This window comes from Talpa europaea (genome assembly GCF_964194135.1).
Source record: "Talpa europaea genome assembly, chromosome: 1".
In the NCBI taxonomy this organism is placed as follows: domain Eukaryota; kingdom Metazoa; phylum Chordata; class Mammalia; order Eulipotyphla; family Talpidae; genus Talpa; species Talpa europaea.
This window is the reverse complement of record NC_140073.1, coordinates 36,663,831-36,688,435: the sequence shown is the minus strand read 5'-3', so window position 1 is coordinate 36,688,435 and position 24,605 is coordinate 36,663,831. Positions and strand designations below refer to the sequence as shown.

At 48.1% G+C, this 24,605-nt stretch overlaps 1 protein-coding gene across 6 annotated transcripts in view; it reads right to left on the bottom strand.

Moving 5' to 3' along the window:
• Positions 1-23,872, bottom strand: part of BMAL1 (basic helix-loop-helix ARNT like 1) — a gene marked incomplete at both ends in the record, with an annotated part of 29,388 nt that extends 5,516 nt beyond the window's left edge. Inside the window, 14 exons of one of the 6 annotated variants that reach the window (XM_084230286.1) lie at positions 1,343-1,466; positions 2,906-2,994; positions 3,820-3,970; positions 5,199-5,305; positions 6,388-6,634; positions 9,003-9,152; positions 11,857-11,974; positions 13,001-13,093; positions 17,483-17,562; positions 19,568-19,725; positions 20,949-20,990; positions 21,286-21,324; positions 23,180-23,200; positions 23,733-23,872. In XM_084230286.1, the coding sequence (XP_084086412.1) occupies positions 1,343-1,466; positions 2,906-2,994; positions 3,820-3,970; positions 5,199-5,305; positions 6,388-6,634; positions 9,003-9,152; positions 11,857-11,974; positions 13,001-13,093; positions 17,483-17,562; positions 19,568-19,725; positions 20,949-20,990; positions 21,286-21,324; positions 23,180-23,200; positions 23,733-23,872 (1,559 nt within the window). The remainder of the gene's footprint in view (positions 1-1,342; positions 1,467-2,905; positions 2,995-3,819; positions 3,971-5,198; positions 5,306-6,387; positions 6,635-9,002; positions 9,153-11,856; positions 11,975-13,000; positions 13,094-17,482; positions 17,563-19,567; positions 19,726-20,948; positions 20,991-21,285; positions 21,325-23,179; positions 23,201-23,732) is intronic. The other 5 variants (XM_084230287.1, XM_084230288.1, XM_084230289.1 and 2 more) reach the window with 5 other exon arrangements.
• Between the last annotated feature and the right edge of the window lie 733 nt (positions 23,873-24,605).

Sequence of the window (24,605 nt, the reverse complement as noted above, 5' to 3'; positions counted from 1 at the left end):
TAATATGCTTAGCATAATTTCATGGGATGCTTAGTACTATCTCCCATCATGAGCCTCTACAAAAAGGCTCCCCAGTTAGATGGCCTGCTTTTAGAACCCAATATGCCACTCACATGCCCACTCCAGTATGTGCTTGTATTTTCTAGAAGGAATGCCCACCTTCATCACAAACCCTGGTTAAGATCAAATTCAAACTCTTGCCTGCTCAGGAATTCTCCCTCTTTTCATTGTCATAAAGAAAACAGACCTCAAAGACTGTAAGATCCGTGAGGTCAGGTACTCTTTTGTATTATCCTTGGATGAACTCAATCAAAACACAGTGTTTAGTGGCCGATCACTGCACACAGGTCCTTCCTGAAGTAGACTAGGGCAACTACCTCCATCATTCCTAGGGCTGGTGAAAGCACACTGGGGTAAGCGCCCTCTGCGGCCAACTGGAAAACGATCATCCTCTGAGTCTCCTAAGAGAATCAAGACAGTGGCAGCAGGGATTGTTTTTCCCTTCTGAGTATGTTCCTTTTTGTCTGCATTCCCAAGTAGTTGGTTACCATTCTCTCCACCCCCCAAATTCAAATCGACTTAAAATGCCTTCTCTGTGACTGCTCTTGAAGACAGAGACTCAGTATTGAAGCACTCAAAACACACCACTCACCCTATGTCTGTTTCTGGTCAGGAACTTGCCTGCGTTCCCTCACAATCCTCAACAGTCCTTGGGAGGTGGCTATTGCCTGCCATTTTTATGGTGTAAGTCGACAGAAACCAAAAAATTAAAAGATGCTCTAAAGAAGCCAAGTTCAGAGGTCCAGGGTGCAAACTTCCAAACTTCTCTTAGATGCGGAACAGAAGTCTTGCGCACGAGAGCTTTCCTTCGTACCTGACCTGCTCGGTCTCTATTACTAACCTCAGGCAGCTTTTTGATTTGAAGAAGCTAATGTTTTAAGGGCTTGATCACGCGGCAGATCACAGCGTGTACTCCTGCAGTCCCGGATGTTAATGTACACCCATCCTCCCTGGAAGCTCTGTGTCATACAGAAGCAATAAGAAAGTCGAGCTTCCAAGTAGTTCCCTTTAGCTCCGGCCTGTTTGGATTTAGGGTCTTTATTTCAGGCAGGATTTCCCAATCACGGCACTGCTGACATTTTGGACTGGTGGGCGGGAGGGAACGGGGCGAGTGCCCCGCGTACTACAGGACATTTGGCCAGAGTGCTCCCTGCCTCTACCCACCAGGTGTTCCGCAGCAGCCTCCCGCCCGGCCATGACAACCAAGTCTCCACAAGACCCCCATAGTGGGTGAAGCGCCCGTGCTTGAGGGGGTGGCGGGGGACTAGAAAGGGCTACTTGCCTGTGGATTTCCATGATTTCCTCAGCAATCATGCGACCTATTTTTCCTGCCCCGGCCCTGGTTCCCCCTGGAATCCCTGGAACAGTGGGGTGGGTCCTCTTCGGGCCACCTACAACAAAGGAATCTGAGAGTGGGAAAAGGGAAAACCGAGGAAGAAATGCTATTACATGTTAAATCAAAACCAGTTTACCCCACGATGTGGAGTTCAACGTTAGGGTTGTGCCCTGAGGGACATCAGAGGCACAGCCTGTCCAGAAAAGGCATTCCACAAGAAAACGCTGCAGTTTCCTTCCGGGATCAGAGGCAAGCGCTGCCGAGAAGCATCTAATTTCTCTTGTGCGCTCAGCGGATGTTTACCCAGTACCGGGCCGAGCACCAGAGAGAAGTCAGCATCCTTGGCCTCAAGGAGCTCACCGTCTTCACGGGCTGACAGACAACATGAACGCTGGCTGCAGCAAAGTGTAAGTTTGACACCCAACAAGGCACCCAAATTATCTGTGGTCAGTTTTCTGACCACAGGAAGAGCTTAACTGTGGGACGAGTCTTGCGAGAGGAATGTGCACTAACTTGTCAGCGAAGGAGGGAGGAGTCAAGGTAGAGTAGTAATACATGCAAGGGCACTGAGGCAGGACAAGGGGAGAAGCTCGCCATGACTGGCCATGAGGGAGTGACAGAGTAAGCTGGAGAGGCAGCAACAGTCAGGCCACGAAGGGCCGCGGGCATGCTAACAAACTCGGACAGTATCGAGTGGACAAGAAGCACCAAAGGACTCCACAGAAAAGGCACCGACTTAGATTTGGGTTATTAGAAAGTCCACTGCTGGAGCATGAGCTACAGAGGGGGACAGGGCAGGTGTGAGAGAGCAAGACAGAGGCCAGGAAGTCATCTGTGACCATCCGAGAGATGAAGGCAGCACAGCAGCAATAGTGGTGACAGGACTGAGATGGAAGGGTCAGGACTCCATGTCTGGACAGAATGAGAGATGGAGGGAGGGGTTTAGCAACCGACCAGACAGAGGAGTGCGGACCAGCAGGTGCCTCTGGGACCCCAGGTGGCTCTGTCCAAGAGGCACTTGGCGAGACAGACCGTGGCACAGGACAGAGTGGCTGCAGGAGTCGTGGGTAGAGCGAGGTGGGGACTGAAGCAGAGGTGGGTGCGAGGAAGGGTAAGTCAGATGTAGACAGCAGGGGCCAAGGCCCCATCCCGGATATGGCACCCCCCTTGAACCCCTGCACGTTGACAGATGCCCCCCCACCACCACAGGAGCCAGTGACAGTCGCCAGAGAGCACATCACAGCCACTAGACACCACACAGGGAGGAGTGCACAAGAGGAGCAACGAGTTTGCTATTTCAGGGACTTCCAGGGTGAGGGCAGCCCCAGCAAAGAGGGAATTCCTGGTATTTCAGGCTCCACAGAGAAAGCGAGACGACAGCGTCCTCAGTGCTCATCCCCTCGAGGCCTCCCTTGCTCCACAGGACATGCTGGCTGGGGCTCCTGAGTATTTATCGGCCACAAGCAGCTGCTCACGGGCAAGCCCCGATGCCCAGCAGTCCGTAGTTACCTTCTCCAGAGGGCAGCATGCTGTCCATGCTGTGGGGGGACGCCGTGAGCTGCGGGAAGGTTGGGTCCCCACCTTCCAGGACGTTGGCTCTGTGAACAGCCCAGCAATAAGGAAATGTGAGTCAGGCCTGCTCAGAACCGTGCACCTTTCACCTTGGCCCAGGGGTCCGGTGTCCACTCTGGACCTGGACAGGCCAGAAAATGAAGCGTGCGTCTGAGTGGCTGGACAGGCTTTGCTGTTGGGTAACGCGATGGAGAGCGCCCAGCCTTTGGCCTCGCTGCCTCCTAGTCTGTGCAGGACACTGTTCAGCAGGGATGGCGACATTGGCAAGGCCTGCCTCTGCTGCCGGGCCGCCTCTCCTGCCTGCCGCACACCCAGCCCCAGCCCTCCACTCAGTTCTAACCACCGGTGGAGGTCTGGGAACCCTGGAAAGGAGACTGGGGAGCAGCCAGGGACACGGAGGAGGTCCTTCCCTGCCCCGTTCACGCCGCAGGCGGCAGCCTTTGAGGCATTATTCCGACTGCCAGTGCTCAGGCCGCCAGCCTGGTGGGGTGGATGCCCGCCCGTCCTAGGCCACAGGCAGCGTGCGCGGTGCCTGTGCGCGCCGCCTCCTCCACAGCAGCACCCCGGGACGCCCTGCCAGTGAGGCCTGCGATTCAAAGGCTGATGGCTTTGTCAGAAAGGAAGTGCTGCCCTTTCCTGGAGCAAGTCCACAGGCTGGTGGCCTGCACGGGATGGGCACCGAAGCTGGTGCTAATAACCCCTTTGGCTTCTGTCATTCCTGAGGTGTCACAGGATATTAGCAGGGGGGGATTAAAGGATGCGACACTGGCCCTGCCTGAACCCCCTTCCCGGTGAGGTGCCCAAGGCGTTTCTCTTTGAAGCTTCGCTTCTGACACAGGAAGAACACTTACAGAACGACTGTGTTGGTGGAGACAATGTATTCTACTTCCTTGGTCCAAGGGTTCATGAAACTGAACCATCGACTCCGTAGCGTGATGAAAGAACCATCCTTGATTTTAAACTTATAGCAATTAGTTGTAATCTTTTCTCTTGTCTGTAAAACTGAAAATACAAAGAAACCGTGAACGTTGTTGTTTCCTCAGGCCAGGCTGTTAAACTAACCAGATACTTAGCGCGCTCAGGCCCCGGTGCTCTCCTGCTTTCATAAGCCGAAGGAGCCGGCACATCAAAGAACAGACTGTTTCTGGGGGCCTGACTCCGCGCCTTCCCATTCATTAGTGGATCTGTCACTATTTTTCAGACTGTATGAAATGCTGGCTCCAGGGAATAACAGTGCAGCCTAGACATCCAGCTGCAGCCAGCTGTGAAGTGAACGTCAATGGACAAGAAGGCGCGAAAGGAGCACCTGAGGGCAGCTCAGCATTTTCAGGACATCTGGATCAGGCGAGGTCACCCACCGACGGAGACCTCATGCTATGGTATAACACTCGTCACGAGCACGCTTCACGCGCCAGGCGCTGGAGATGGAAGAGGAGCCGGGGGAGAAAGCCTGCCCCCATGCAGCTCTGCAGAGGAGATCAGAGCCCTTGGGATGAATGCAGATTTGCCCAGAGGAGGAGAGAGGAACCCAGAAGTGACTTAGGGGTGGCAGGGCCTGGTAGGACAGGGAGTGAGGAGCTGGTCAGTGTGGCTGGCGCATGGGGTGTCTGTAGGTAGGGATGGGAGTGTGAAGCTGAGGAGGTGGAGCGTCCTGAATATCTGCCAAAGGCCTTTGGATTGGAATCTAAAGGCAGGGATTTTGAAGCAAGGACATGTCATCATCAGGCTCAATTTCTCAGGGCACAGGTGGGATAACAATGGAAGACAGACCAGAGCAAAAGGGAGCAGGCAGGCCTGTTGGGAGTGGGCATAAGGGCCTGCAGCAGAGTCATGGCTGTGGAGGTGGCAGAAAGGGGCCTCTCTGGATATGCGTGTCTGCAGGGAATCAACAGGTCTGGCGTAGGACTCAGCGCTGGCTTCTCTCAGGAGACCACATACGCAGCTGTGTCAAGAGGAAAATACAGGAGACGGGGCGGGATTTTGTGGAGATACATATTTAAGGCCTCCTGTAAATCTTTGCAGAGTCCAGGTAAATTCTCTGAACAAGAGATGCCTTCATGAAATTGCTCTGGCCTGTGTACAGAGGACGGCATGACAGTCGGGAGAATAGGGAGACTCTTGGGCTGGCTGACTTCCACATCATGGAGGGAGATTTCTCTGGAAGGTTAGACGGGCTAGTCTAGAAGCAGGGGGACACTTTAAACTTAAGACTTTGTAGACTCCAGCTTACCTTGTCTATGACATTCTGCAAGATGTCCTATGTCATCCTGGTGAAAATACTCATAACATGATGTGCCTAGAAGTTCTTGCGGTAAATATGCCAAAATAGCTGTTGCCCTAAAAAAGTTATTTTTAAAAAGGAAAAGCTATTCAGATGATGAACAAACATCTCTGCTGTCGATGAGCCCTACTATCAGAAGATCAAAACTGTTACCTTATGGATACAGACACGAAAAAAATACAACTGGATTTAATCAAGGCTATAAAAATAGAAGGAAAGAAAGCAAAAAAGCCTTTCAAAGGGGCTTCTTAAGAAATCAAATGCCGGGAGGTTTAAAAGTGGCATAACCATACTGGATGTAAACGGTGGCAGAGATCTAAACTCCTGTGCAAAGCCTCTCCATCTTAATGTCCATTTTTATCGGGATGACGAAACACCAGGCACTCCAACAGTGGGGCCACAAGGACCTTGAAAAGCAGGTGTTTCCAGCACTTAGTTACTATTTTTAGTAGCCAGAAAATTATTACTCTGTGAATGATCTTCAGGACACAGTGGAGAGCAATGGGAAATTTGGGACATCAGGGATCTTAGTCCAAATCAACTACTAATTAGTTGTGAAAACAAAAGAAGTCAGCTTTCAGGATGGGTCCCCGCTCCTATGGATATTCCATAAAAGCTGAGATTGAGATAGGTCAGTTCTACCCAACAGGACTTTCTGAATATAGAAATGATCTCTCCCTGTGCCCTTAGCTGCATACGGTTACTGAGTACCTGAAACATGGTTGCTGAGTATGAGAATTCAAATTTTTTATTTAATTTTAATTGATTATATTCAAATCTAAATAGCCATATGATGTTACCATACCCAATGACACTATTTGGGTAACTCAGCACTTGTGAATCTTTTCCAAGAGCTACCTTCTAAGAGTCAATCACGGTAATGGCCGCGGAACATTCCATAGTTTCAGAGTGCATGCTCTACCTACTACTTCTCTCTCGGCCATCCACGTCACTCCCTTAACTTTCGACATGCCAACGAATGACACAGAAAACCTACTGGGCTGCATTTCTCAGAGCCTCATCACTTCCTTCTCTGTAAGTCTTAAGAAAGCCAACTGGTGGCCCATGTACCTTCTGCCTCACTCAGAGCTGACAAGTCCTCTACCGTCATGTTCAAGGGTGACACGCGGACTCTTACCTCTGGTCTACAAAAACAAACTTCCCGTCTATGGCGTGCCGAGAAACATATTCCATTGATTTCACCCTGATCTCCCCATTCACTGGTTGTGGAACCACGTGAGAATGCAGCCGACCAATGGCGACCAGGCAGCTGAGATTGCAGCCCTCGTTGTCTGGTTCGTTGTCTTCATCCAGCCCCATCTTTGTGGGTGGCCAGCTCTTCAAATATCCTGTGCTGTGGATTGTGCAGAAGCTTTTTCGATCCGCTAGAAAGCAAAAGCCTGTGGTTAGTGGCGGTGTGGCTCTGGGGCATGAGGCACAGGTAGTCTAGGATGGGTTGGAAATCAAAATAGGAACTACGGCCTTCCTGATCCAGATGCAAGCATCCGGAGAGAGAGGGAGGAAACCAGGCAGCTGCCCCCCAGGGTCGCACGTGCTTAGTGCAACAGGTTTTACTGAGAAGGGAGCCCCGACTCCATGGGGATGGGGCACTGCCCAGAAAGACAACACAGAGGATGGAGCAGGCAGGAGCAGCACCAGCTAAGGGGCCGGCACGTGTAAAGGTGGGGGAGTGTATGAAGGCACAGAGGAGCTCCTGTTTCTCACACAGAACTAGCCCAGTGACTAGCCCCGACCCAGTGCTGCGTGAGCAGCAGGACTTCTGTGTGGTTGAGTGAAGAGCAGGCACCAGGGGCAGAACTGGAAAGGCAGGCCAGGGGCCAGTGTCAAGGATCCTGGATTATCTGCTAATGTGTTCATTTTTTTCAAGTAGGAAATGGAAAGCTCCCAAAGGTATGGAAGTGGGGAAACAGCGAAACTAAAGTGTGGTTAGGATGCTCTAGGAGCAGAGTGATGGGCAAACTGAAGCCCATGAAAAGCAGGAGGACAACAAGAGATGAGGCCCACGCCATGGCAGTCCAGTGAGGATAAGGAGGCAAGGGAGGCCGTAGGGGGAATGTCTGAGGCAGATCTGCTGGGAAAGGCATGAACTTCAAAACATTTGGTACGAAAAAGAAAGTGAGGATGATTCCAACTTCTTTTCTGCATAGAACAGTTGTTGGTACAATTCACTGACAGGACGTTTCAGAGGAGACGTCGTTTTAGAGATGAAGATGTCAATTTTAGTGACGTATGCGGCACCTATGGATTTCAGCAGTAAACAAATTTTTTGGCGTGTTGACTAAGCACTGGGACTAGTCTGTTTACTAAGCATCTGGGCTAGTCACTGGGAGAGAGAAGAAAGCAAGTCAGATGCGCCTTTGTGGAATGTACAGTCTCCTGGGGGAGACAGGCATCAAGCAAACAATCACAAAAACCACGTAACTGCCACTGCACGAAAGAGCCAAAAAGAAACCCTGCAGGGCGCTACAAAAAGACAGAAGGCAGCCTGAGGGAGGGAGTGGCAGACATTGCTGCCAGGATGAGCAGAGACGGGGAGAGGTTCCAACCAGGGGTGACAGGTTGCCTAGAGGCTGGTAGAGAAAGGTTTAAGGCCTAGAAGGGAACTCAGCAATGCTCATGCGTACTGAGTAGAGGCAGGGCTGGGGGCTGCATGGTCGCAGTCAAGATTTTCAAGTTTTCTTCAAGAGCAATGGGAAAACTTGAAGGGTATTCAACAAGGGGCTGATCAAATGATTTCCTGTCAGAAAGGTCATTCTGGCTGCTCGGTGAAGGGATGAAAAGTATGAGATGCTTACTGCACAGACTGTGAGAGCTGAGCGCAGCCTGGATCTTGGGCTTGGTAAACATGGAGACATGTGAAAAGGTGCATATCACTTCTGCGGAAACAATTCATTGTGGCAAGACTTCCTGTAACTGACTGGCTGCGGGGAGGTGGTATAAAAGGGGTGAAACAGGGTGAGGGCCATAGGGTGTGCCCGTCTAGGTGGATGCTGGAGACTTTTACACTCAAGCAGCAGCTCGGGTGGTTACTTCAACATGTATCACGTCTGAGATGCCCTTGGGTGTCTATGCAGGAGATTTAATAAGTTGTTCTTTTAGGGATCAGGAGTTCAAGAGAGAAAGCTGGGCTAGGAACATAAAGTTGGAATGTGTTGGCATATAAATGGCACTGAACGCCAAGGGAGGGGGTGACATTACCTGTGGACAAAGCATGTGAATAGCTGCTCTTGAGAAGAGAAGGCCCAGGACGGAGAGGAGGAACTAGCCGGCGGGCCAGGAAGAGAAGTGGCAGAGGATAAGGGAGACAAGAGGGAGGTGGATGCACAGCATCCTGGGGAAGAGAACACTTCAAGACGGAAGAAAAATACAGTGTCCACTGCTTTTAGGAGGTCACAGGGGACTTAGTGTGAGTAACTGTGGTGTGCCAGTGGGGGCGCAGGAGCAGCTGCGATTGTGGCTGACAGTATTCCTTCCCAACCACATTAAAACACACCGAATTTCAACAGAGAAAGCTCTCCCACAGAGACAACCAACCAGGGCTTTCCAAACTCACCTGTGCTCCCCAAATGCCCTACACTGTAGAGGGAGGGACAGGGTGTTTAGCAGGCTCCTAACTACAGCCCTGGGGCCTGACCAGCCAGGAACCACCGACCCACAGCCTGCTGACAGCACCGTGGAAAGAAAGCAAGCCTCACCTGAAACAGGATTTGAAAGAACTGTTGAAATGGTTACCTTTTTTCTTTGAGCAGGTAGAGGGGAAATCCTTGTCTTCAACCTTTACTGAAGGCCTGTTACACTTCATCCTACAGAAGAAAGAACGTCGTGCTCCAGAACATAATCGAGATGGCCCAGGGGTTATATCTGTTTTAACTGGAAGTCCAGCTGCAAATCAACACACAAAATGTGATAAACTGAGAGTCGTGCTAGGTGTCAGGAGGGGGAGTGTGACCTTGCACAAAGTCTTTTCTTTCCTGCCTCGCGGTTTTATAGTGATGACACGAGAATGACACTTCTCAGGTTAAGCCTTAACAGGTGTGCTGTGGAGAGGTGTGCTGTCAGCGTGGAAGTGTTTACAGGTCATGTGGGATGCAGCTACTGGAGCATCTACTGGACTAGATGCTCCAGGGGGTACAAAGAAATTAACACAGGGCTCCTGTCCAGCAGGAGTTATAGCGGAGAAGGGGAAACGGAAGCTCATCACGAGAAGACGTGATGGCGCAAGGTCATGCATCACTGATTAGCACCAACTAAAAGGCATCAGCGTCTGTGCTGCCCAGAGGACGATCCTGGGCTGGGACTACAGGGCGGGCATGATGCGGATACAGGACTGAGAGGAGGAAGCAGGACTGCCCGACAGCCTCAAACCTGGCTGCATGCCAGGACCCCCAATGTGTCAACATACAGCTTCTCGGACCTCATTCTAGACCTCTGCTGCCCAGGGTCACTCGCTACGTGTGGCTACTGGGCACTGGAAAGGTGGCTCTTCGCAAAGGGGTGCTGTGCTGGAGTGTGAATACACACAGGATTTCAAAGACTCGTACAGAAAGGCTGTAGAAGACGTCATTCAGTTGAACATTAACGTGCTGCAGTAGTATTTGAATTTCTCAGCTACATAAAACATAGTATTAAAATTAACTTCACATTTATTTTTACTTTTAATGTGGCTACCAGAATATTTAAAGTCACATGTAGCTCCTGTGTGTGGTTCACATTATGCTCCCACTGGACCGCGCTGTTCCAGACCAGCGGCACCCGTCTCTGGAAGAGCAGCAGGACCATTATCCGCAGAGAAACACGGGCCGCTTGTCAGTGCACAACACAGCGCTAAGGCTGACACCTGGGGCACAAGCGCCCTCACCGCCCATCACAAGAGGGCAACTGTCAGAAAGTGGCTGCTGCCCAGGTCTCAACCTCCCAGGGTCCCTCAGAATACCCACCCAGCTCAGAACCCCTCACTGGGTACCCATGAAAAAAATCTTGGTGGTCCAGCCTTCCTGCTCCCCGCCCCCAGTAAGTTATGCTCCGACAGCACCACGCAGGCCACTCTTCTGCCCCCGTCCACAAATGTCCTCCCTTCATCACCTGGCAATCAGTAACTCATCTCTGCAAACCCTCCTCAGCTGCCATCAGCTCGGTGATGCTGTCCCCACACCCACATGAGAATTAGTCATCATTCTCTATGCTGCTATTTCTATGGCTGCACCTATTACAAGGGTGCTGTCTCGTCTCCCTGACTATGAAAGAACCTTAAAGACAAGCACCAAATACCATTCACCTTTGCTTCTCAGGTCATTAAAAAAATTGCAGGACCAGACTACAAAGAGCAACAGGTACCAGGAACTGTATTGTTCTTAGAGGAAGCGGAGTACCCAAACGAAAAGAATGATTTAAGAGAGATTCCTCTGCTGGTGTTTCCCTCCAGAGATGATAATGGAGACCTTGGAAGCAGGAAACTGGCGACTGCCTGGACAGCACTGGAGTGAATACCAACACAGGTGTTGCGCTTACTATGTGCTGGGAACTGTCCCACCAGTCGAATATATATTAGCATATTTAATCCCCACCATAACACAATAGAACAGGTATTATTCCGTAGATACGGAGGCTGAGGCACAGAGAGGCTAAGTGACTTGCTCAAGGACACACGGCCAGTAAATGATGCAGCCAAGATGTGAGCCCAGCAATCTGACATGAGTCCACTCTCTTAACTGCTGCATGGCCTCCTGCGGAACTAATGGGGAGGAGAGCTGCTGGGGCCTCTCCCAGGAGGCGGGAGGGGGTGCAGGTGCAGGAAGCTATGGGAGAATGTGAAGGAGATTCCACCGTGGCCGGAAGGCAGCCAGGAGGTGAAGCAGCCTACGGAGGAACCGCTGTGGTCACAGACACGCTGTATCTGTACCTGAAGCTTTCTTTGTCTTAAGACATGAGAGCAACTCAGGTCAGCAGAGGTGATTTTTTTCAGGGGAAATGAATCAATCTGCTATGAGCCCTTTAAACTCAGGAGCACACAACTGGGTATTTCTAGATTCTGAAAAAAAATTACTAGACATCAGAAAAAATCAAATCAAAGCAGCTGTTTTTTGGGGCCTCTTGGTGGCCTAGGGGTTAAGTCTCAGCGCTATCACTGTTATGGCCTGAGTTTGATCCCCCCGCCAGGGAACTAACCCACTTATGCTGCAGCAGACCTCTCCTGTCTCCCCTGCTGCTGCCCTCAGCAGTGTGTTTCAGCAGGTCTGCCTGTTCTGCTCCCCACTCTGTCTCTGGTGGATCCTCTCACCGTCCCACACATCTGGCCTACACCCCAGGTTCTCCTACACATAAATAGATAAAAAATAAAAAAATAAAACAAAGCAGCTTTTTTCCTTCTCAATGAATTTAGACATTGAATTTTTTCTTTCTTTTTGTAAAAAGCAAACACAAAGACAAGGAATAGACATAATCCCATTCAGCCAAAAAAGCACCCATGAGCCAAGAGAGGGAGGCACGCTGAGCACCCAGATGTGGGGCCACACGCCCTGCTCCATCCCGGCTCAGCGCTGAACTGCTGCTGCTGCAGAGGGAGCCCCGGCAGCCTCTCCCCACTCACTTTTTGCATCAATGAGCCGCTCCCGGGGTGCAGTGTCGGAGGAGGAGAGCTGCTCCTTGACTTTGGCGATATCTTTAGGATGCAGGTAATCAAACAGACTCTGACCTATCAGGTCATTCTGTGGGAACGACACACCAAAAGCAAGTCAACAGCTTATGGAACAGAAATTATCCAACAAATGGTCTGCCTGTGTTTTATATTTTTCTGCACGAGCGTGTCAGGCATTTCACACGTGAGCATGTGCCCACGTGCAGCCGCCTGGCCGAGGTAGAGTGAGGAAAAGGCGGCTCAGTGCATGAATAGTTGTTGTACCCAAAGCAGAAATCTCTCAGCTGCATATATTCTATTTTATTTCTATCTGAGACCCTCAAATACCCTACTAGGACCGTGGAGGAATGCTGGCTCCCTCCATCCTCTCGGTTCTTGAGGAAGCTGAGCCACACAGCATGCCTGAGCAGCCTGATCTGGGAGCAGAGAGAACTTTATTCTAAGACTAGAAAGAGCAAAACACTTTGGAAACATTAAGTTTGCATAAATTCAAATTTACATAAATGTTGTTTTGATTCTTTGGTTCTTCTGAATTCCAGATTCCAGGCAAACACCAGCATGTGAATTAGTGAACAAATACATGAGTCAAAACTCTAGGGATGTAATAGGTGAAAAGCTCTGTTCTTACAGCTTTCATAAATGTTTATCTTGCTTGATCCCACAAACAATCATAAAAGATATGGATCATTGCAGCTATTTTTTTGAGGATGTCAAGGTTCAACAGGGCCAATAAGTGACACATCAGTGCAAGCACAGTATAGGCGGATTCCCAATTTTCTTAGTCTCTGTTATTACCAGCTTACCTTTCCTTCCTTGTCAGGTAGGCCTTCACAACCCCCCCCCCCACCCCTTAGTTGTGGGGTATTTTGCAGTCATAAAACAATTAGAGTCAAACTTTCCAGTGGGGGAAATATAAAACATATTAAAGGAACTTTCCACATTTAAAGAATTTTCTGAAAGACGGATGGGGTGCAGAAACAATGTAAACCTTTCACATGTGACTTGACTGCCATCACTATTCTGAGAAGTGGGGTTTAGTCTGAAAATTTCTGGTGGCTGTGCGGCTGTCTACCAGCAACAGGAGTGTAAGCAATACCTGGCTGTAGTTGAGGATCTTGAAGACGGACTCTGACACAAAGAGGATCTTCCCTCGGTCACACCCGACGACAAACAAAAACCCATCTGCTGCCTAATCAGGAGAAATGGATAACCAGGTCACCACACTTTAAGAAACATGATCTATAATCATTCTGATAGCAATTAAAGATGTGCTTTCTAAATATCCCGAGCACTTGCTGGGCTGCCCGTGCCGACAGTCTCGCGAGTACCCTCAGAGTAAGTGCCTGTGAGAGCAGCGAGAGTCTCTCCGAGGGAGACACCCATGCATCACTTACTGATGCAGGGGTAAGTTTAATTAAGTAAGTTCTGTTTCAAAGCAGAATTCAGCTGAAGCGTTTTCCTTTGATTGCATGAAGGCTCAGGGAAATGATGTTTTATTTCCTTAATTATAAAACTCTATAGAATCTGAGGTTGGAAGGAAACTTTAAGATCAGAATTTCCTCTCTAATGTCTCGGCCACCTTCTACCCTCAGCTTGAACACCTGCATTTACAGGAAGCCCTGCCATTTACAGGAAGCCCTGCAGAGCAGCAGTTCTTGACATTTTAAGTGGTCTTTTTTTTTTTTTTTTTAAGGCAGATGATGTGGAATGGGGCTGGATCACTGGTACTGTCCTCACCCCATCTCACACTCCCTTCCCCAAGTGATTCCAATGTTCACAAGGTTGAGAACTATTACTGCAACTATTAGCCCTTGACTCAGGGTTGGGCTGTTTGCATCCCAGGTGAGACAGGAAAGGCACAGTAAGATTTTCCTTTAAAAACTTTTTACCTCTTCTTCACATTAAATGCACATAACAAACTACAGTGCCAGTAAAGAGTATTTACTAGACAGACTGGAGCACATGAACACCAAAACCACAGTGGCAGGGCGCTCAGGCTATTGGTGTTTGTGTGCGTGCCTCCTACCCACGAATTTCCAGAGAGGCAACCACTAACTGGGGTCTTCCCAGTGACGGGGAGAGCACCCCCCCAGGGACTTGTACACACTTGCTTGTATACTCTGCTGCCATTGCTCTAATACACAATATCCTCCTTTACTCACTAGTCTTCACTCTGTTCTCTGGAAATATCTAAAGAAAGTCTATTCCCTTTTCCACAAAAGGGCCTTTGGGATATATTTTAATTCAAAGAACTGGGAAATGAATTCATGTGCCAGAAGGTCACCGCAGAATGGTGCATCCACCTGTGCTGGGATGAAGCAGTGAGAAGGGGAGTGGAATTACTGTTGCTGGAGAGCCTGGCGGGTCACCCAGCTGGAAGGGAGCTGGGAGGATCCTTTCCTAAGTTATGCCTCTAAGCTGGCCCAGGGGCAAGGCATGACAGTGAGGGGGAAGCCACTTTCCAAGCACCATCTGCTGGAAGCCTCATTCTGTCAAAAAATAGGGTATTAATAACTTACTCATTTGCCTTGCAGACAATCTTATATCTACCAAGAGAAATGTTTGGAGGCTTTTCATTGACAAAGTGATGTGGCGCAAAAAGTGCCTGGGACGAAGGTGACAGAGACATTCTGGAGGAAAAGCACCACAGGCCTGGAACAATGACACACCCAGAGGACAGAGTAGGTACCAGAGGCTGGTGAATCCTGTCAGCACAGGGGAGGGGAGACTGAAAGCATTCTGGCTGGGCATCACTTGGGCAGATGAGCACCAGCTGGTGAAGCCCAGGTGAGGGAGAACTGAGGAGCAGACGTGTGAGAACACCAGCATGATCCCAGGGCCACAGTGGGGCCAGGGCAGAGCGCCTCCTGGGAGGACACAGAGGGACCCTGGCAGGGTCTGCCTAGCTTTCAAAACATAGGGAAGTCGACTATTTAGACATTATAAAGCAGTCAGGTTGACGGCTCCCCTGGCACACCATCAATTACATATGCTTTGAAAGCATTTAATAAATAGAGCTACTGGTCAGATTTGCATTGGTAAGTGAGAGAGAGTGGAAGTCCAGCTCCTGCTGCCAAGCTGTTCAGACAGCACCTGAGTGGACCCTGCCTTCTGTTGAAGCAAACTGCCAGGAACTGGGGACCTGGAAGTGGCAGAGGATGGGACACTACTTCATAGCCCCTGATATGTGCCAGAGATGTGAGAAAGGTTTCACCAGGGAGGACATCATCAGAGTTGTAGGCAACAGGAAAGCAGAAGGGGTGAGGGTTCGAGGAGACATCTAGGTCGAATAGCGTCAGCAGCCTTGTTCCATGCCATAAGTGAGGGCCTCTCACAGGAAATTACTTAGAAAAGGAACAGCTATTAAAACATGTCATTCCAAAAGACACTTGTTTTACATATGTGTGTGTTTTACATATTTTATATAAATTGCCTAACATATTACATGTATAAATATAACACACACAATTCATATATAAAAATATATCTTAAGAGAAAAATAGTATATATCAAATTATCTGTATGGTATTCAGGACTGGCTACAAAATTTGTAGGACTCAATACAAAATGAAAATGCTGGGACTTCTGTTCCAATATGATGACTTTCGAGATGGTGACAGCAGCACATTAACTGCCTGTCACAGAAAGCCCTGCACACGCAGCTCCTATCTTCACTTCAGCAAGTCCTCCCTGAGAAGAAGGGCATCTCTATGAAGTGGAGGGAGAGTTGAGGACAGAGCTGGGCCTGAGGAGCAGCAGCGTCACTAGCTGGCAGACCTCAGGCCCATGGTGTGTGTGTCACACCGTGACATCTATGGGATGTTCCTATAGAAAGTCCTCAACAGTGCTTGAGTTAGTGAATGAATGAATGAAAATGAAAAACTCAGAAGGCATGCCTATCAGATCTGTACGTCACATGAGGCTTTGAGGGCTTGCTAATGACAAGCTGGGGTATAAGACTATTCAATAAATAGATTTCAGCAGAGATATAAAGTTTAAAAAAATACTAACTGCATTTATACATGATGACAAAACCTGATGCAACAATAATTCCCAGTAACGCGTGTCAGGAAAGGGCAACATTACAGCTGTTCCAAATGTGGCGCCCATCAAACGGCTTCTGGGGGAGGGAGGCACCAGTCAACCCCAGGCCTCGGCGACCACAGTGGAAGTTCTGTATTGGCTTGTGCGAGCCCCTTGTGAAGGGAGACCAGCACATGGAGGTAGCTCTGGAAAGCGTGTGTTGCAACTGCTGTTTGGGGGCTGATTCCGCCCCCCTTTCTCTTATGCCTACCACTATTAGGGAAGCTGGAAAATCAAAATACTTGGACCATAACCTGCCCTGCAGCTAGGAGTGACAGCTTCTGAATAATGTGAAATCCACTACCCGGCTTCCAGGAAGCATTTCTTGATAAAAAGGGCAGTCGGCTTCCAGCCTCTCTGCCACTTTAATCTGGCTAATCTGGCTGTCAGATCTGCCACAGCCACCTCACTACATGGAGGAGACAAGCCACATGCCAGTGTGCTGCGTGAGAACACAGTGTGGGTCCTGCTGACTTTATGGAGCCACTGCACCAGCCCCTACCTGGCTATACTTTCCCAATCTTCTAGGTTATGTAGAGGAAACAAAACCCTATTTGTTCATCAGGTCTTCTGTTCCTTGCAGCTAGATGTTTTCCAATTAACAAAGCATGTCACAGGGCTGGGCAGGAATCCTGGAGTGAGCAGTAGGTCAGACTTAGAGGTACCCAAAGCGAGGCTGAGGCTGAAAATGGGTAGTGATGATGTTGGGCTCCCCTCCAGGCTGGGGCTTTGCAGACTTCTGCTGAAAGAAGGGTGCCAAGATGGTGTAGGGGGCTCAGTAAACCAAATCAGCTCTAGCTGGGGGGAAGTGGGGCAGTTATCTTTTTAGTTCTATTTTTCCTTTTATAATTTGCAAGTGGACCTGTTACTGAATCCAGTTCTCTCTCTCCCTTCAATTTGCAAGTGAATCTCACGCTCCCTGGGAGCAGACCTGCTTATGCACGGAAGCCAGGCTCCGTGTGCCACCCGAGTGCCTCTCTGCAGAGACTGGCAAGACAAATCGAGCGCTGCAGTCAGGCAGTGAAAGCATCACCTCCTCCATTTACTTTCCTCTTTAAGCCCCGATGTTTTTAGGAGCTTCCTTGTTTTGATGAAATTTTGGTATCAAGATTCAGGAGGAGGCTTCTGAGCTAGGGCTTAAGTGAGGGTAAGAGAAATTTTCAACGGTTAAGCAGTTTCAGTCCCTTTCTAACATTCAGGAAATTCTTAATTACCTCCTATTTGAAACAAAATTCTGCCTGATAGAAAAAAAAAAAAAATCACAGTAGCACAGACCTTCAATTTTTGCCTAAGCAAGGTTCAAAGAGGAGGAAGAAGGTGTCAGGGAAGGAACGGGACGTCTATCCAAACAGTACGATAAAGGGATAAAGGGGGTGACCTGAGAGAAAGAGTGTTCTAGGAGTTCAGCATGCAGGCATTAAATTCCCACATGCCGGAGCGCTGGAATTGTAAAAATAAATGTGCAAAAATAAACAATTCCATAATTGCAACATACCCTGAGAATGAGGTGTTTCAATTCATCATCTGACAGAAAAGTTGGTTTGTAGTTTGCTTCTGTGTATGGATTGGTGGCACCTTATGGGGAAAAGAAGAGAAAGAGTCAGTATACTTTATGTTCAAGATCATGTGTCATTCTACTGCCTGTGTCAGACCTTCTAACTGAAGAATTTTATTTCATCCTCTTACTCACTTTTTCACTGAGACAGGGTTATTAGTTCTGGTTTTGGACAGATTCTTGCAATGCCAAAGAGAATTCCACTGAAAAGAGAACACTGTTGCCCACAGGAGACTTAACAAGCTTGCTTTTGTCACGATCGTGAAAATCAAGAGATAATAGAAGGAAGTACAAAATCTGCTTCTAAGTGGTAGCAGCTCTTGAAGCAAACTGGCAAAGGCTCCTGGGAGGGCTCCTTCTGCCCAAGATCTATATTAAATAGATTGTCTAGCAGTCCCTCAAATCACCACTTTAAATGTTCTTGGGAAATCACCCTGTTTGCCAGGCCCTGAGTAAATATATTGTCGAGGGCATTGACTGTGAGTTCCTCTTCATCAGGGGAGAATTAAATGAGCTTGGCAGCCCTGAGACATGTATTGCTTCAGTAAATGCAACTCAAGATCCTCAGCCTTAAAGTAGACAAGACTCACGTTCAAATGGCAGTCAATCTAACATTGTTCAGGAGAATGGTGACTTAGAGAAAAATGCCAGGAGTAAACCACTTGGCATCTGCAGAGCAGTTAGCAGAATAATGAAGAAATAAAATGAAACAGAGCCATAACAGCTCCAAGCACCGTGGGGAAGGAGAAAAATCAGAATCTGTCTGAGATGTTCAAATCAACCACCGAGGCTCCTAGCATCGCTACCCTTTTATGTTAACTCGAGATTAGCCTCTTTCCCTTCCAATTTAATAGAAATTAGTTTATGATAATTTAATCTCTATCATTTTTCTAATATGAATTTTTAAATGTCATTCTCCAAGGAATACATTTTAAATTATGATCAAAAGCCAGACAAAACCAACTATAACTTCTTTCTGGAAGCTTTGTAGGAACATAAAGATGCAACTCTTTTTTTTTTTTTTTTTTTATTTATTTATTTTATTTATACAAGCACTGGGTACAGTCAGAAGCTTGGGAGGGTGAGAGAATTCACCAGAGCCAGAGCGGGGAGCAGAGCAGGCAGAAGGACCGAAGTACACTGCTGAGGGGAGCAGCGGGCGGCAGGAGAGGTCTGTGCGCCATGTGGACCCTCCTCTGGTGGCCGGGGAGCAGCCGGGGATCGAACCGGCGCTGCAGAGGCTGCGGGCAGCTTCGCAACCCAGCGCTCAACCGCTGTGCCACCGGGGAGGCCCAAAGATGCAACTCTTTCTACACAGGTCAGCGATCTGATTGAGTGCCCACTTTCCAGTGTCCTTAAAGAAGTCCAAGACTTATGGAAAATTCCAGGAATGGCATTCACTACAATGCCTGGCCTGTTTCAGATTTCTCCTTCGGTTTGGATAAGTCACTTTCATGTTTCTGTCTGTTTTCTCACCCTCCCCACATTCAGAAAAGGAAAACACACCTCCCTCATAAAGCGTCAATCTAGTTTGGGAAAATTTCAGAAAGATGAAAATATCATCAGTGTTCATTCCTGACAATAAAATGCAGCAAGAACCATCAACTAGTGACTCATTCCTCAAAGGAAGCAAGACGAATTTTCCTCTTAAAAACTGAATGTGACTTTTCTGTGTCATAAAGTGCACCTACATTTCTGATATTATGTGTGGAGGTCAGCAACACACATGTGGACAGGACATCAGCACCGTCCTCTGGTCTGTGGGTAGCCTGACCACCTGCACCACAGGCACACGCAGAAGACACAGCTCTGCCCTCGGAGAAGCAGGACTGCAGAATCCCACCTTGATGCCATGTAAACTCAACAATCATTTGGCATCACATCTACTCCTGAAAATTACAGGCATAGTCCGAGATAACATATTTGCAGTAATGAACACTTGCCTTTGGGATTCAGGTCCATTCTAGGTGAGGGTGGCAACACTGCAGGCATGGGCATAACGGACAAGAAAGCCTAGGATCTCACCTCGTAATGTTTTCATGTGCTGAACAGCCATCCTCAGCACAGTAAGTTTATCTAACTTTCTGGACATCGCGTTGCACGTCGGAACCAAGGAAGCCAATTCATCAATGAAACTGTTCATTTTATCCCGACGCCGCTTTTCGATCTGACTGTGAGCTTCCCTGAACGATATGAAAAAATATCTCCATAAAATGTAACCAAGCATCAAGGAAACAAAACCAAGTTATAACTGTTTTCAGTATCAACCTGACAAGGCAAATTTAGAATCTGTGAAAGGTTTCAAGCTAGACTTTCCTAGGAATATCACCAAAAATGTGGTCTTCCTGCTAGGTCAGTTCTAGTTTGTTCTAACGCTTACCTCATCCCTAGAACTAAGGGGAACTATGACAAATATTGTCTTTTCAGAGTAAACTGAACCACTAATTTCTCAATTTTCTTTTTCGCTCAGCCTCTGTGAAGGTTGAAGATGGAAGCAGAAGGGAGAAGGGAGGGGGAGGTTTCCAAAAGTGCCCAGAGCAGCTCTCAACATGGGTCCCACAGCGTGTTGTGTCTGAGGTTTGAGAGGGGCCCACTGAATGGTTCTCAGACACTCACTGAGTCGCCAGGTAACTAACGCTGCCATCCTTGGATCAACCATGACCCCACCTAGGTGCAGCAGATGCTACATCTTCAGATTATCATCCTTCTCCCTCCCTCCCAGGAGTTGCTACTCGCTGGGGCTCACGCTCACTCCTTCACAGATTTGCACCTGCTGATTGTGACTGTCCCCCTAAAGAGGTATATGAACAGAGGAAATGTAGCAGCTGCCACTGCTGTAGCAACAACCACAGTGTCTCTGGCTGAGGCTGTTCCGAGAGGGGAAAGCTAGCAGTCCCAGCTGAGCCAGATTCTGCAACCTTGGGGGGCTCTGGGGCTAACAGCAGGAGAGCGGAGCACCCCATGGAAAGGAGCCAGCAAGTGTGGTAGGAGGCAAGAGAACCTACTCCTGGGAGCAACTCCCACCCACAGGTCTGGCCTTCAAGTGCAACTTGCAGCGCAATAAGGGATCCTTTCAGCAGCCAGCCCAGGAAGTGAGTCAGTGGGCCAGATTTTTTTCTGGAGTGGGCCCCAGGAAGAAGTAACCTGCTGAAGGCTGGGGAGAAACTTTAGCCTTGATTAATGTTCTGCTACTTCCAAAGTCCCCTTCTGGTTAAGTGTGCTTAGACAGCAAGGCATGCAGGCCAACTCAGCCTAGTAAGAGGGAAAGGCAGATGGCCCCAAGGCCTCTACACTCTTTCCACATCCCTAAGGACATGACTGTGTTGAGGACAGATGAGGACCAGAGACACAGACCCTGTGACTGCATCACCCCAGGGAGTAGAGCAGAATGAGGGGCCAACCATACCTGGCATTTTTGATCCTTCCTTGGTGCTCTGTGTATTCTAACCTGGAAAAAATAAAAAAGGGCAATAGATGAAAGCACAATCCCCCAGAGAGGCACAGTAAAGTTATACATGCCTGTCTCCTTCCTTCTAAACCCTGTCATCTCTCTACAACACACAGGGTTCTTGGCTGTAAGCTACATTGGACTGGGGTCACGGGAGACAGTCTTGAGCCTGTGGCCTTCGAGCTTATCCCCACTCAATGACAAGGGTGGAACCAGCCCAAGTAGGAGAATGTGTAATTATGCAAAGAACAGGGCTGTGAGGACACTGAGGTTCTTATTACTAAGGTCACGATACCTTCCATGAGGATCCTCTTTGTCTGTGTCCATACTTTCTCTGAAAAAAACAAGAGAGAACATGACTATCTGTTAATAAAGACACACAAAATAGCTTACTATAATATAGAAGGCTCTCGTTTATCCAGAAACCAAATAATTAGAAAGCTCAAATAGTCACAGTATTTTTGATGGATAGCAATAAAACAAAACAAAGCAACCTGAACCTCCTATAAAACCCAGACTGGTTTTCTAGTTTATCAAACAAAAGTTATGGATCATAGAGCTTGTATGTTAATATATATTTTACCATATTTTGATTGTTTGGAACTTGGGAATTACATAGCAACTATGGAAAACTCTTAAAGTATCCAAACAACTATATCATTACTCCTATCATTCTGGATAAATGGAGTTTATTCATTCTGAAAATTTATCTAGCATCAAATACATGTATACATACATATATACTTGGGGTGTGTTGGGGCGGGGGTGAAGTGAGGAGGGGAAATCAAATTACCAAGACATAGAGCAGAACTACAAGCCACTTTTCAAAGGCACAGCTACCCAATATTCTGTTCTCAGCTAGGCAGCACACCACTAGGCTCAAGGAACTGGGCTAGAGGGGAGGAGCAGGTTGTGGGTGTGGAAACCTGTCTGGCTGCAGGAGGTCCTAGGGTAGCAGTAAGGATCTGCCTTCCTTGCAAAGATTTCAGAATTTCATGGCGCCTTGTGGGTCAGCAGAAAATAGACTGAAATCCTCAGAGGAAGGAGTTGCAGATTCAGCCGGGATCAGTACACTCCCTTCACCAACACTGACTGCCACTTGACCTTTCTCCTTTATCCCATAAAATAGGGTGAGGGGGATGATGGCTCCTCAAGCAATGTCATCTCTAGGACAAAAGCCGCTGTTTCTTAGGAATACTGAATCCCATCATGGGCATTCTGGAACACTGGTTCCCAACCTGGGGCCCCTTCATTTCCTCTTGGGCAGAGGTTTTTCTAGTTAATCCTAAAATGCAGAGGAACTCATATAGGCCACATGGAAAAATGAAACCCCCTCTTCACCCCAGCTTTGTCTAGACTTGGATCTGCTCCTTGAGGTCAAGTTGATCACTTTCTGACAGCCCTACTTTTACTTTTTTTCTCATCAATGTCTCATCAATGAAACTATAGGATTTACTTGTTAACTTTGTAACTTTTATAAAAGCAAAAAAACCTCCATGTGTACGAGGGAATCTAGAAAATGCTCCCTTGTCCCTGGCCCACTCATAAAGTCTATACCATCTTCCCCTGTCCTTCTGTAGGTAAAGAGAAGCTCTGCCTTTAAGTATGATACAATTATATACAGGGGAAGGACCATGGATCTTTAATGAGGGTTCCATGAATTACCAGAGATTAGCAAATGGGGGTCCACAAGGGAAACCTGAAGGCCTTGTATGGTGACAAGGTTGGAAGCCATGGGTCTAGGTAACAGAGGTCTTAAAACACATCACTGGCTGAATCAGGACATGAAACAAGGAGGCCATGGAAAACATCTCCTGGTCTCCAGAAGAATACCCACTGGGTCCTCACCCCACTCTCCATCCCCTGGGCTTTTGGCTCTCTTAATTATCTGGGATAACTTACATATTTAATCATAGCATCTCCTAGTGGGCATCTGACCTCCAGTCACTGTGCTCCCCAAATTCGACCTGTGAACTTCAGCAGAAAGGACATCTGCTGTACAGGGGGTACCTCTTTGGAGATGTTTCCTCATTAAACAAAAGAAAATCTCTTAAGTGGACATTCGGGTAAGATTCCACACAGCTGCCTCAACAAAACAGAATGTGCCTTTGACTGTTCTGCTCTGCCTAGTTCCCTGGGTTTCTGTACAGAGATGGAGGAGTTGACTGTAAGTGTGAACATTTACTTACTCAAAAGAAAAGTCATCAAGTCTAAAAAGAAACAAAAATACTATTTAATATAGCAGGTACATATTAATTTAAATAATGTATAAGGACAACACAGATGTTTTCCGAAATGACCTTGACTTAACTCATTCCACAAACATTAATTAAGCAATGGGTGTCTTTCTCAGAGACCCTCAGGCAAAGCTCTCTTTAAGCTACTGAGATTATATCATACATTGATTTAGCCACCTAGCTCAAAGGAGCAAAGGCAGGCAAGGAAGGGGTAAACAGAACTTGGCTTTAAGGCTGTTCTTTTTCCCTGGATGAGGAACCATTTGGGGCTGGGACAGTAAATGCCTTTCTGCATTTACTGGGGCTGGAGGGCCCCCCGCCCTGTTTGTAATCCAGGGGGTAACCCAAAAGCCAACTGTGGGGCCACCCAGAGTTGGATCTTTCATCCCCATCCCTTTCCATAAAGAGGATCCTTTCTTTCAAGAGCAAAGGTGGCTCCTGGATGGTCCACATCTGCAAACTGACACCAAATTGAGCCAGAGAAGAGGCGCTCTGAAGGCCTTACTGGTAGTCCGTGGAGCTGCCTTTCCTTTTGCGGTTGCAATCCACGCTGCTGGTGCCGAGGGGGCTGGAGAGGAGGTCGGTGGCACCCGGGGACATGAAATCACTAATGGTTGAAGAAATGTCCATTCTTTGGTCGGCCATTGGAGGTCTAGAATTGGTACAAGGGGGCACAGAGATGTCTTTATTTCCAGCTGCTCTTCTCAAGTGGCAGAGGCACTCTGGAGGCGCGTGGGGGTTGTTTACAGAGCCAACACTTCTCTCACCCAGCCACTGCACCAGGACACGGCCGCGCCAAAGTGCATCGTAAACTTTAAGAGTTAGCATATGTAGTGCACACTCACCTGCTTGTTTTGAGTTCAGAGAAACTGGGTGGCTTTTCCTAGGTCCTGGTGCTAGGGCATGGGAGAACCCCAGGGCCCAAGGCCCTAAGACTTGCAGTCCAGTGCATCTCCTGCTGAGGGGACTAAGTGTCCCAGATGCTTTCTGATAGCAGTTTTACTTTTTTCTCATCAATATGTCTCATCAATGAAATAATAGGATTTACTTGTTAACTTTGTAACTTTTATAAAAGCAAAAAAACTCCTTGTGCATGAGGGAATCTAGAAAATGTTCCCTTGTCAATGGCCCACTCATAAAGTCTATACCATCTTCCCCTGTCCTTTCATAGCCAGCATCCAATGCATGCAAACATTGCACAATGAAATGATAAAGACATTGTAGATAAAATCTCAAAAACATTTTGAGAATTCACATTTTAAAAACATGAAGTATGCTGGCTCAGAGGGAAAAAGGCTGCCAAGTTACCTTGCAAGGGGCTCCAACAGCAAGCCAAGGTGAAGAGGGCGGTGTGCTGCCCACGGTCGGAGGGTAGGCG